The following is a 13,163-nucleotide window of genomic DNA, read 5'->3' as shown; positions in this document are numbered from 1 at the left end:
TGTAAAGCTACATATGGTGTTGTGCTATGTTGGGAGTTTTGGATGTATGTTAGACATAGCCCTTGAAGCTTTCCTGATGAATATTGGCCTATGCAGACAGAGTTCTTGGACAAATCAAGGTAATTGCCCTGCTACCTGTAAATACTGTTTGAAGGGTCATGGTGGGTACCACAATTCTCTGGTACAATTTCACCCTCCTAGGATCCCTTGATTGTTGTTCCTCTTCCTTCTCAGAAACACAAATAGTGTGATTTCCACCTATCTGGAATAAAATTGTGGTTGGCGGAATCCAGGTTGGTTTCCGGGGGTAAGTGGCCAGGGGTGATTTAATAGTCCACCTGCTCAGATTTTGCTTGGCAGAGAGAGTTAAAAGCGCTCCCATATTCTAGCTTTTCTTAAATTGTTCAATCTTCTTTTCACCTTGTTGGAAGCACCGTATTGAGCCTGTTGTCTACTAAACTCCTAGGTCTCTTTCAGCTTTATCCATAGCTATTTCAACAACATTAATGAAGTACGTGTGTGGTATGTTTGTCCGTCATATGTAGTTTAGCTTTGTCTACATTAAATTTCAAATGCTGTGCTGCTTACTTGTATATTTTATCCAACTCATTGTGTAACTTCTGATTTCCTTCTCCAAATCTCCTGCTCTTTTTACTGTTTTGCAGATTTGATTTGTCTTTGAAAATAGCAGATACATAGGTGTGAATTCAAAGCAGCAGTCTCATCTTGGGACTCATTTTTACACTCTAGTTGATTTTAACTTTATGACATATTAGAAATGACATTTGAATTTCCATGCAAAGAGGTAACCATGTTTGAGGAGTGTGATGAAACATCAGACAGTTCTGGGATTTGAAGTGGAAAGGAAACCCATATATGGTTTATTGGACTTGTGCAGTGATTTGTAGTATGAGTTGTGTTCTAGAAATTGAGTGACAGTATTACATTTATTATTTCTGTAAGACTCGTATGGGCTTTGAGTTTATTTCAATGTAGTGTTAAAATTAGTAGACTACTAATTAATATTTGCTGAAATGCCCAGAAAATCAGTATTGATTAAAACTGTTTTAAAAGTGGATGGCTCTAGTCCATTAAAACAGCATCTGGTATTGGCCTTTTTGTTAATGTAAAGTCAAGCGCAAATTACTTTTGCAATTTTATCTAATTAATATAAATAAGCACAGAGCTCTAAATAAACACATCAACCAAACTTCTTCTTTCACATGGATGCTACCAGTAGAAATCCATTTGTTTAAATGGGCTGGCTGATAATTTGTTGCTGACATAAGTTTGCTTTGTGTTTGTTTTTAAACTTAATTAAAGCTTTTGACACTTCAGTGTCATGGGAAGTATATTTTTGTTTTTATAATTTTGCAAGAAAGGTGATGTATTTATTTAATTCTTACTGCTGCAGACAGGCAACGAAGATATTAGTGGGGTGGTTGGGGTGGAAGGAAGAATGCTGTCTTCCTGAGAGAGGACTGCAGGGTCATGACCCACGGAACCACTGCCACTTCCCTATGGTGACAACTCAACAATCTTCATTGAGATTACTCTACGAGTAATCTGTTAGAGGCGAGATTACTGGACTGTTGTACATTGTAATCCACAGCAGTCTGAACTTCCAATAGACCACTCAGATGTTAGTTGGTTGCTGTATATACTGCAATGTAAGCTACAACATTGACCACCAGACATCATAGCATGGTTCAACCCACAAGTGTGCGAACGGAGTTGGCCACCACTTCCATATTGGAAATAATGGCCTCCCAAGGCCTGCATTAATCCCTGTGCCAAGTTGGTGATAGACTCCTCCATGTTTCTTAATGCTGACTGCTTTTAGATAGGCTTCCAAATACACAAAGTATTTTGTTGTGCATATCCATCAGCGTTTTTCAGTGGCTACCCATTGAAAGCTTCATCCGAGTCCTCGAGTGAAACCCATGCGTAACCTGGCTGGCAAACTGGCACCTATGCTATCCTTCCTCCTTCGCAGGCTGCAGCTTACTCATGTCTGGTGCCTTATCATGTGAAAATCTTGCCTTGCATCTATCCTCTAAGATATGTGCAGTGTCAATATCTGAACTGATGGCTGGGAGTGTGAAGTCAAGTGATGGTGCTGTCTCTTAATCATTGCTCTCTTATTGGTGTTTCTCCATTACGTGGCAAGGGTGCACCCCTTGGGTATCTGAAAGGAAAAAGGCACAAGCATAAGGTTGTGTTGTGGAAGGTTGGAGGTTGGGGGAACTAAGAGATATATATTTACATCATCTACAGTTTGTAAATCAGAAGCAAGTCTGGGATGTGAGAAGAAGGAATAAATATGAGGATACCATCATCTTGCCAAGACCTCAGCAATGTGTAGGAGTGATCTGCCCAAGAGTTCTCTGCTCACTTCTCTGTGCACTTTCCTCTTCAGTTGCTCACAGAAGTCTCCCATTTTCAATTTCAATGAGCATATGACTAGGGAAAAGAATACATGAGATGGTTTCTCATTGCCTTCCTCATGCGTGCTTAAAGGAAACACAAGTCCTCTTCCTGAAGGTTCCTCCACCTGTGAGTAGCCGTTGTCCCTCGCCGTTCTAATTCTTCCACCATCACTACTGAAAATTCATTGATTCCACCATTGACCATAGCTTGTAACCCTGAGCATGGGACCCTCACTGGGCTGGGGATGACTAGCAGAGGGCAGGGACGACCACCCTCTGAGGTCTTAAATGACCCCACTATTCTCAGCAATGGCACCCCATTGATGACCAGCACCATCTTCTCCATGGGGATTAGGACATGTAATCGAGACTGTCACCCCCCAGTTAGCTTCTGCTGCCTCTGGTTGTGTGCCATTTTGTCCTGTAAGTGAGAGGAAAGTGTGTCAGTGAATGTTGTGCAATCTGTTTAGCTGATGTGATTACCATGGTTGAAACTCTGGGATGTGGGTGTGGGTATTACAGCAATGCCAAATGTGTGGGGTGAAACACATGAATTTAATGAATGAGGCCTGATTGACAGAGATTGTTAGTAGGTGAGTGATTGGGATGTGGTGTTTTGAACAGTGGCTGAGGCTACAGGTGCAGTTGGTAGAACATGGCATTTGAAGCTGAAGTCACTGACCTTGATCACTTACATGAGGTCATTGAACTTCTTGTGATACTGCATCCAGATCCTTGAGCCTTGACCTCCATGGCTACCTGCTGCCACTGCCTTTTGGCCGTGTGTCTAGAGTACCTCCTTCCCCCTGCAGGTACTTCTTTTTCACCTCCTTCATCATGATCTCCAATGCAATACCTGAAAACCTTGTGGCCTGCTCTCTCCCATTGTGTAATTTTTAAAAATTGTTTTCCAAGTCATATTCTCTTCAATCACGAACCCCTTTAGGAGGTGCAGACTAGCTTTATGTAATGCAGGCTAGGTTTAAGGGGTGTTAGCCATTTACTGTGTTGACCACCTGCTAATGCGTACAGTAATTGAAAATCACAATTATTGCTGACTGGATGCAGAGATCATTCACATAAGAGGGAGCAGAAAGTCAGCGTGCTACCTGAATTGCAATCAATGCTCATGGATTAATCATGTTTTGTGATTGCTACATCCATTTTCAGGAACTATCCAGTTTAACACCCACTAATTGTTTCTTTGGCCCAGAGTTTGCAGTCAGTGGCAAAGGAACAGTGCTCGCGGTTCATCTTGAAAAAAGCTGCCCGCAATGTTTGAGTGGGCTCTGGCGCACAGACTTCCTCAATTCCTCTTTTGTGATGTTGGTTTGAATTTTGTGTCTTGTACAGGGATCTGTGAATGTCTGTGGTTAGGGCAAACTGCAGGGAGACTGATCAACTGGACTAAAGAATCCTCACGAAGGCAAAGCAAAAAGTAAAAAAACTGGAAATATAAATGCATTTAAATCATAGTACAGGAAGTAAAGTAAAGATTGGGACAAACAAATGGTATCAAGGGAGAAACTTAAATAGAAGAATACAAATTTTGAAAACAATATTTTTTGTTTTTCTTAAAAAAAACTGCAACAATTTTCTTCAGAGGGAATCAGACTCCAAACTTGTAAAATTAATTTTTTATGGCCAGAAGGGATGTGCAGCAGTAATTATGACTTATTATGCCCTTAAAAACTCTTACCGGTGATTGAACAAGGCTCAAATTTTTCAATGGTCCTTAGCGTGATAATGGTAGGTAATTAGTTAACTTCACGCCTTAAAGTGATTTCTATGGTGATACTGTTGTTGAAGACTGCAACAGCACACCCAGTAGAGGAGCAGGGTATTACTGACAGCAGATTCCAGATTTCTGCGTTTAACTGTGCATTCATGGACGCCAGAAATTGCTGTCAATTTTACCAAATAATAGCACTAAACACCAACGGCAATGCCATTATTGATACAGCAAATTCTGGGCCAACGAGTTTGCTTATCCGACATGATGTCTTTCGTGAGATTCTGAGACTGTGGAACCTCATTCTCTGGCATGTATATTTTGTTCATTTGTTAGTTAATGGATTTTCTGATTATTGAATTCTGATCTGCTCAGTCCTAGAATTTAAGTGGCTATTTTTCTCAAAATTTGCAGTGTGTGTGGGATGTTAACACTGGAAATTGGAAGAGATTTCCATTCTGCTCAGTTATGACTTTTCTATTTTGTGCAAAAAACGGGAGCACCAAGCTCTGCCAGATTAAGTAATAAGCACTTCCTTTATTCTGTCCCATGATGTGTTTTAACCACAATCTCAAAAGGCCATGCATTCTGCACCAGTGTGATCTTTTTTTCTCATTCCCACACTAAGTGCTCGTATGGATATCTCACTGATATTGCTTGTTTGTCCTGAACTATCAACAGTTTTGTGCTATGTGCTGTTACTCACTGCAGCCTTGAACCTGCATTGGGATAACTGTATGAGTGCTTACTGCATTTTTTTTGAAATTCCTCCATTATTTTAATGGAGCATTAAACCATTTAAAATTGACTGATTAATGCTTCTGCTAAAAAGCAGAGAGAAATTTTGGATGAAATGTTGAGTATTTTTGTGCTATGTGCTATCATTCCACAATATAATGTCAAGATCCAAGAATTCTCAGTCAGCAGATGAACCTTTCATTCTATCAGTTACAACTGAATGTTGATCCAGGGGTGAAATAATCTGTAGTAGCTTCCACCCTACTCCCCACCCCGCCCTTCCAATTTGAGATGATTTAAGCAGAGATCTTATTACATAAAGATGATTTCAGAACAGCATATCTCAAAAATACCTTTTCCTGTGATAAAATATATTTGTGAACATGCAAAAGAGGAAAAAAAACTCAACAAACAAACTCATTCTAAAGTTTACTGCTACTCATGAGTTGTTTTTCTCTATTACAATTTGTGTCTGAAAATCTGTTTTAATATTTTAAGCAAATACAATTTTCTGTTTTTATACAGTGCAGATTAAATGGTGATTGACCGTTTAATACAAGTCTTTAAAGTTGTGGAGTTACAGGTTATAATATGTACACACAGTATTACTAAACACACAAATCCAGAAGGATGTTGATTAGGTGCAGGGTTTATACATGACATGCACAAACCAGTCTCAAATTAAAACAGAAGATGCAGGTAATGTAAGTGGATCTTCTAATGAAATTAAGAGCACTGTTATTTTCACCTGGATTTGGGTTGGGGAGGGGAGGTTAATCATAGACATTACTTACTGTAATTTGTGAATGGCGTGGGGCAGGTGTGGCTGTTGGTGTAATAGTAATACTGCTGGTGATTTTATTGGTTGACTTATTTGGTGTCCCATTAGTTATAGCTGGAGTTCTGATCTCCTGGATTGAACTGCATGGGCTCATTGGTCTTGAGACAGGTGAAGCTGTTTGAATGTGGGGATTACCTAAGTGGATATGGATTTTATTGTCTTCAGTTGTAATTACGTTAGGACTTGTGTTTGACTTTTGTATCTGCCGCCCTTGTATCCTTTCAGGTGACACTCTAAAGATTGTATGAGCTGTAGCAACTTCTGTTGGCTCAGGTGACAGAGCTTGTTCTGATGAGCTTGCAGTTACAGCGACTATTTGAATTGGTGACAATGTCCTTTCTGGAGTAATTGAACCACATGAGTCTGGACTTCTTGATTTCGACACTGTAGTCCTGGTAAGGGGTGTCAGGGCACGCTCCGGTGTGGAGTATGCATCTGATGGCTTTGATTTTACGGGTGTGAGTGAGGCATTCTGAATAATGGTTATTCTTTGCTTTGGAACACCGCAGTTGGGGATAACCGCTGTGCTAGTGTAAGAGAATGGATTTTCTAAAGTGGGGCTAGTGATTTCGAGAGTAGCTGTGCTGTGCCCATGATCTGGTGTTACTTTTATGTGAAGAGGTTGGCCTTGTTTCTGAGTAAGCACCATTTCACCTGGTTGCACCAGATTTCCATTCTGTTTGGTTACAGCTTTTCCATTTTGTGCACAAGTTTCCTTGCTCTTCATCCATGGTATCCATGACTTCTTATTATTGACGCTATTTACAGTTAACGAGTTGTAGTTTACTTGCAAGGATTGATCATCTAGAGAAGTGTAATCAGCTTCTTCACTTTCTATGCATATCTTTCCATTCACAACTGCTTTTTCTAAAGGGATAAGGCTTCTGTAATCAGGTGGTTCACTGTCTAATGCATCAGTCTGGATCTCTTTTGAGCAGAATTGTAATTCCCCAAACCTCCTGCCATTCATGCCAGGCCGAAGGCTCTTGCTGAACCGTCTGTATCTCTCCAGTTCTTTAGTAAGATTTTCAGTTTCTCTTGATAATTCTTTGTTTCGGTTTTCCTGTTGAGACAGCTTTTTTTGCAACGATGTCTGCTCTGCTTTAAAGTGACATAATAAGTCATCTGTTGCCATATAGTCATGAATTTTATCTTTGAGGGCTTCGACTTCTCTTGTGAGATGGCTAGATTTTGCCTGTTCCTCACTGAGTCTGTCAAACAGTATTTGTTCGTGGGTTGATTCAGCCTTTTCAGCTAGCTTATATCTGGCCAATTCCTTCTTCACGGCCTCAAGCTCCCCTGACAATAATTTCAGCTCCTGTTGTTCATCGTAATACCTATGCTCCAGTGAGTCATAGTCATCTTCTGTCTTCATTAGGTCATCTTCTACAACCCGCATGTCTTTTAATTTGTGTTTAAGCCTTTCAACCTCATGAGTTAATTCTCTTACTTTGTTGTCATCCTGTTGTAAATGTTTAGGAGATTTGCCAGACTCTTGTTTTCCTTTGTTTTTGAGGTACTCCTTTTCAACTGCTTCAAGGGACTGGAGTCTCTTCTTTAGGAGGTTGGACTTGGACAAGAGGTCATTTCCTCGCTCTTCCTCTGTTTTTAGCTTCTTTTTAAGCTCATCTCTTTCCTTAGTCAAACTATATGTTTTTTCTTCCAATTCTGCTTTGGACTTCAATGCCTTTTTACTTTCCTCAATTAGTTTTTCTGTCACAACTGTAACTTTATTTTCCTCTACTTGAAGTTGGGTATTTGCATTTTGAAATTTATCCTCTGTCTGTCTCATCTTTTCGGCCATAGTTTTTCTTTCATCAACCAACATCACGGTTAATGTTTTAAGCTTGCTTAGGTCCTCCTTCATGGCCAATTCAGTTTTCTCCAGTTTGTTTTCAATTGCTTCAAGCTCCCTAACTCTCACTTTTAAGGTTTCCAATTCATTTTCTAATTTCTTTGTTAGATTCTTCTCTTTTTCCAGATTACATTTAAGCACATAACATTCCTGTTTACTTTTACTGAAGGCATCCTCTAATTTTTCCAATTCCATTATTCTCTTCTTTAATTTCTCTACCTCAGTTTTTAGGTTCCTGCTGTGGCTTTCTTCCTTTTCTATTTTTCTATTGAGATCCCTGCACTGGTCCTCCATTTTTAAGAGTTCCTCATCTTTTCCTTCCATTTCCAACACGCGCTTCCGCAGGTCTTCCACTTCTGCCATCAAACTGGAATTCCCACATTCCCCTCGGTTTATTTTTTCCCTCAAATCCTGCAGTTCCCCTTCTGCTTTCTTCAATGATTTATTAGTCTCCTCCAGTTCATCTATCTGTCGGCTGAGTGTTGCGAGTTTTAAACGAAGCTGTCGATTCTGACTTTCTTCATTGGTCAATTTGGCCATTGTTGTTTCCTGTTCCTGATAAAATCTACTGGCTTGTGCTTGCAGTTCAGTCTCAAGAGTGAACACTTTGTTTTCTTCTTCTGTTGCCCTTTCCTCAGAGGCTGTTAATTTCTCCTGAGCTTGCTGTGCAGTGACTGATAGCACTTGAACTTTTTGACTCTGTTGGTTAAGCTGTTCTGAAAGCCGTTGTTGTTCATCCACCAGTATCAATGCAAATGATTTCAGCTTGGTAAGCTCTTCCTTTAGTTTTGTAATTTTTTTGACATTTTCTTGATCCTTTTTCACCTGGTAGGCCTTTTCTTGGTCAATTAACTTTTTCAATCTAAAAGGGAAAAGAAAGGATAGATAAGAAAAAAACAACTTGCCTAAAGGAGAGTAAATGGTTTATTTGTTGAATCATGTTAATTTTTCTGATACATGCAATGATATTCACTGTTTTTAAATTATACTTTTCTTTAAAACAAAAACATAAAACGTTGGAAATATAGCAATCCAGTCAGTATCTGTGGAAAGAACAGATTAGTTCATGTTCAGGTGTAGACCCTTTTGTTCTTTTTACAAATGTTGACTGACCTAAATGTTTTCAATAATAATGTTGGCAAAAATGTGTTTAACTCTTAAGATATGTACTGTAGATGTCGATGTGGAAGTCAAACCTTTGAAGCCTCAAAAAAAACCCTTTAAAAATGGGTGTCGACTTATATTTGAGTATAAGAGTGAACTGCCAGCCTGGTTGTGAGTGGTTGCCATTTTGAAATGTGAAAAGAAAACCATAGTATAGATCGAGTATCCTTTGTCCGTAAATCAGAAAATCAAGCACATCCAAAAACCACATTTTTTTTGAACCTCTTCAACCTTTAGCACGGGAAGTGTAGTTGTTTGTCTGCATTGTTTACTTTGCGATTTTTGTGATCAACATGTGGAAAAGAAACTTTTTCAGGTACACTGTATTTATTATTCAGTGATACATCTTACTTTTCTAGCCATTTTATTTACTTTAGACTATAGCTAGCCCAGGCTTAGGCTATTGTAACGTAAGTTTATGTGTGGTATCCGAAAACTGAAATTATCTGAAATTCAATATGCAATCAGCCCCGAGGGTTTCGGATAAAGGATACTTGATCTGTAATTCATATTAAATTAATGTGACATGGTTGATTGAATAAATTAACTATAAAAATACACTTTTAACCAGTGTTTTAAACCTGTCAAATTTATTGTCATCGGCATTCGACACAAAGGCCGGAATTTTCCAGCCTCTCACGCAAGTAGGATTTTTCTGGTCCTGCCGATGCGAACGGAGATTTCAATGGCTTGCTGGTCCTGCTGCGTTGCTGGAAAATTCCAGCCAAAGAGTTGGTGGGTCTTAAATCTGTGTGTATCTTTGCAACTGAGCCCATATCGCCTGATTGATCCCTTGCGTCCAGTTATATAATAAAATATGCATTTGTGAGGTGAAAAATTGAGGCTGACTGCTAATGAGTTTAGTATGTCATGGCTGTAAAGCGGGATCGATTTATATGCAGAGTCTATGCAAAATCATGATTTTGGGGCTGGAAAAATGGTGTCTCCTATGCCAGGTCAATTTATATGCTGTGATCTATAGAATGCTGAATTGAAAGGAGAATATTACAAATGTAAGGACCCACAGAACTGTTCCTACTTTGTAGCAGTTCGTTGAATAAAACCTTATACCTTCATTATTTTTCTAAAGGGATCAACAGAAATATCCAAAATTATTTCTTATACATGATGTGCCAAATTTTCCTGAAGATGGAGAAATACAGATCTTACTCTTTGAAAAACAATATGTGCTAAGTTCAACATTAATTTGGCCCCAAACCCTTGAGTTCAAACCATCCCTTGATTCCCTTGCATTGTACAGTTCATTAAAGAGGAATAAAATCTGGTGCATACAATCAAAATGATACCTTATCTCTATCTTCAAATAAAAGATTTTATTGCCTGGGAAGAAGTTAAGATCTAAATTATCGATTTCTAGCCTCACCTAGACTTGTTATTTCAGGTATTTCAGTTATTCTGTTAATCTATGCATTACACAGGTAGCCTGCCTGCATACAATGTGGCCTCATTGATTGCAGTGAGAACTGGCCCACCTGAGCTGCCTGATGTAGCAAGCCCTGCCATCTGGCAATACCATTGGTACTATGAGTTTTTCAATAATCTTCTTAATCCATTTTCTGCGTTGGTACAGCAGTATTGTTGTGGTCCTCCATTATTCAACATTTTAAGCACAATGCATGGAGAAAAAAATTAAAATAGGGACCCACAATATATTTGCTTAATGTGCCAGATTGAAGGCAGACTGAACGCCTGTGAATTTGATTATTTGTAAACACTAATTTCAGCTGAAAATATTTTCCTACAGGAAATGCTTTGGAATACCCTTCCTTAAATGTCTATACCTCTTTCCCCCTTTTAAGAATGCTCCTTAAAATCTATCTTTTTCATCTGTACTAACATCTCCACTTTTTTACTCAGTATCACATTTTACTTAATAATGTACCTATGAAGTGCCTTGGGACATTTTACACTATGTAAATATATGTGTGTATATAAAGGCATGATGAAAATGCAAGTCAAAATACCGCAGATGTTGAAAATCTGAAATAAAAACAAAATGCTGAAAATACTGGCAGTATCTGTGGAGAGAGAAACATAAGTCATTGACCTAAAATAGTAACTATCATAAGAATCTTTCAAGCATGCAAGTTGTTATTGAGAAGGATGATTTATTGGGCACTCTTTCAACAACACAGAAAAAATATGAAGCCAAAGAATTGTATTACCAGTGCTCTCTGGTATTACATCTTGTACACAGTTTTGATGAAGTAAGTTTTGTTCCTTGTGGGCAAACAGCTGAAATGCCGACAGGCTGCAGTACCTAGGATTAGTCCTGAATGCGGTTTATCAGTTAATGCCAGATGTAACAATTTGCAATGAACTATCCTTTACTAGAGTATCCAGTAGATCCAAGCATCCAAAGTGACAACAGAAGTTGCCACTTTTAATTACATGCTCCTACACAATGTTGTACTAGAAACAAAGATACTGGAGTTTGATTCACATTCCAGACATTTATCTATTGTTTGAGTGCGTTCATCTTGAACAAGGACACAGAAAATGTAAACTTGTGTGTGCTGGAGATCTTACAAATTGTGGAATTAGTGATATAAGATTACTGTCCATAACATTCCTGAACAATGATATGAAGAATAAGGGAACAAAATGCCCTTGGAAGACCACAATTATTGCATTAGCATGTGACATTATTAAACTTCTAAAAAAATGGAGATTACATTAACAAGAGCAATTTATGTTTATATAGGGCCTTTAATGTAGAAAAACATCCCCAGGCATTTCACAGGAGTGTTAAAAAATCAAAATTTAACACCAAGCTACACAGGATATATTAGGGCAGAAGAGCAAAAGCCTGTCAAAAAGATAGCCTTAAGGAGTGTCTCAAAGGAGGAACACGAAGTAGAGAGACAAAGGTGTATAGGCAGGCAATTCCAGAGTTTAGGGCCTTGGCAGCCGAAGGCAGAGCTGCCAGTGGTGGAGGAGTTTAAATCAGGGTGATCAAGAGGCCAGAATTGGAAAAGTGCAGCTATCATAGAGGGTTATAGAGCTAAAGGAAATCACAGAGATAAGGAGAGGTAAGACCGTGGAGAGATTTGAAAATAAGGATGAGCTTTTAAAATCAAGATGTTGTTCAACCAGGAACAAATGTAGATCAGCAATCGGAGTGATGCTGGATGAACAGGTCTTGGTGCAAGTTGGAATACAGGCAGCAGAGTTTTGGATGACCTCAAGGTTACAGGGGGTAGAATATGGGAGACCAACCAGTATGTTGGATTGATCAAGTCTAAGGGTAACAAAGGCATGGATGAGGGTTTCAGTAGCAGATGAACTGAAGAAGGGGCAGAGTCTGGGGATATTACAAAGGTGGAAGTAGGTGACCTTACTAATGGCATGAATATGTGGGCAGAAGCTAATCTCTAGGTTAAATATGACACCAAGGTTGAGAGCAGATGGTTCAGCCCTATACTGTCGCCAGGGAGAAGGATGTAATTGGTGGTTAAGAAATGGAGTTTGTGGTGGGGACCAGAAGTTAATGGCTTCAGTCTTCCCAATTTCGTTGGAAGAAATTTCTGCTCATCAGTACTAGATATTGGACAAACAATCTAATTATTTAGAGACAGTGGATGTTCAAGAGAGGCGGTGCTAGATATTATCAACGCACATGCAGGAACTGATGCAGTATTTTCACATGTTGCATAGGAGCAACATGTGAATGGGAAGTAGGAGGGCCTCCAGAGGTAACAGTAAATGAATGGCAAGAGAAGCTGTTGCAGGTGATTCTTTGGATATGACTTGATAAAAATAGAACCAAACAAGGACAGTTCACTTCGCTGGATGACTGAGGAGAAGCATTGGATGAGGATGTGGTCCACTGTGTCAAAGGGTGCTCATAGGTCAAGAAGGACGAGGACGGGTACTTTTATTACAGTCAAAAAGGATGTCATTTGTGATTTTGGTAAAGACCACTTCATTACTGTGGCCAGGAACTTTACTGGATGGATTCAGACATGGAATTGCAGGAACGATGGGCACAGATTTGGGAGACCACAGCAAGTTGCTTGGAGAGAAAAGGGAGGTTGGAGATGTCACCCTGGTTTGCAAGGACAGCAGTATCAAATGTGTTTTTTTTAAATGAACGGGTGATGGCATGTTTGAAGGAGGCGGGGTGACAATACCTGAGGATCATGAACAATTAACAATAACATGGGGCCCAGGAAGAGAAGTTGGATGGTCAATAGTTTAGTTGGAAAAGGATTGAGGGAACAGGAGGTGGGTCTTGTGAACAAGATCAACACACAGCATTGCAGGGGACAGGATAGAATCGAGAGAAAGATGAGTTCAGGGGGAGGGAAGTGGGGAACATCAGAGGAAGTTAGACCTGATGAGTTAGGGGAAAGGAAGGAAGCAGCAACGGCAGCTGATTGC

General features: G+C 39.4%; 2 protein-coding genes across 8 annotated transcripts in view; one reads left to right on the top strand and one right to left on the bottom strand.

The window, feature by feature from the left end:
* cmss1 (cms1 ribosomal small subunit homolog) overlaps window positions 1–13,163 on the top strand; it is a 330,497-nt gene that overhangs the window by 47,276 nt on the left and 270,058 nt on the right. The gene's annotated exons all lie outside the window — the stretch shown is intronic.
* filip1l (filamin A interacting protein 1-like) overlaps window positions 1–13,163 on the bottom strand; it is a 257,274-nt gene that overhangs the window by 26,968 nt on the left and 217,143 nt on the right. For 4 of the 5 annotated variants that reach the window (XR_013579190.1, XM_078560103.1, XM_078560102.1 and 1 more), the window contains one exon: window positions 5,694–8,457. Coding sequence is in view for 4 of the 5 variants with exons in the window: in XM_078560103.1 (XP_078416229.1) it covers window positions 5,694–8,457 (2,764 nt within the window). In the remaining variant the exon portion in view is untranslated. Of the gene's footprint in view, window positions 1–1,333; window positions 2,189–5,693; window positions 8,458–13,163 lie in introns of those variants that run through there. The other variant, XM_078560104.1, reaches the window with a different exon arrangement.

The sequence above is a fragment of the Cetorhinus maximus genome, chromosome 16 (assembly GCF_964194155.1).
Source record: "Cetorhinus maximus chromosome 16, sCetMax3.hap1.1, whole genome shotgun sequence".
NCBI classification, from domain to species: Eukaryota; Metazoa; Chordata; class Chondrichthyes; order Lamniformes; family Cetorhinidae; genus Cetorhinus; species Cetorhinus maximus.
This window is presented reverse-complemented; position numbering and strand designations above follow the sequence as displayed.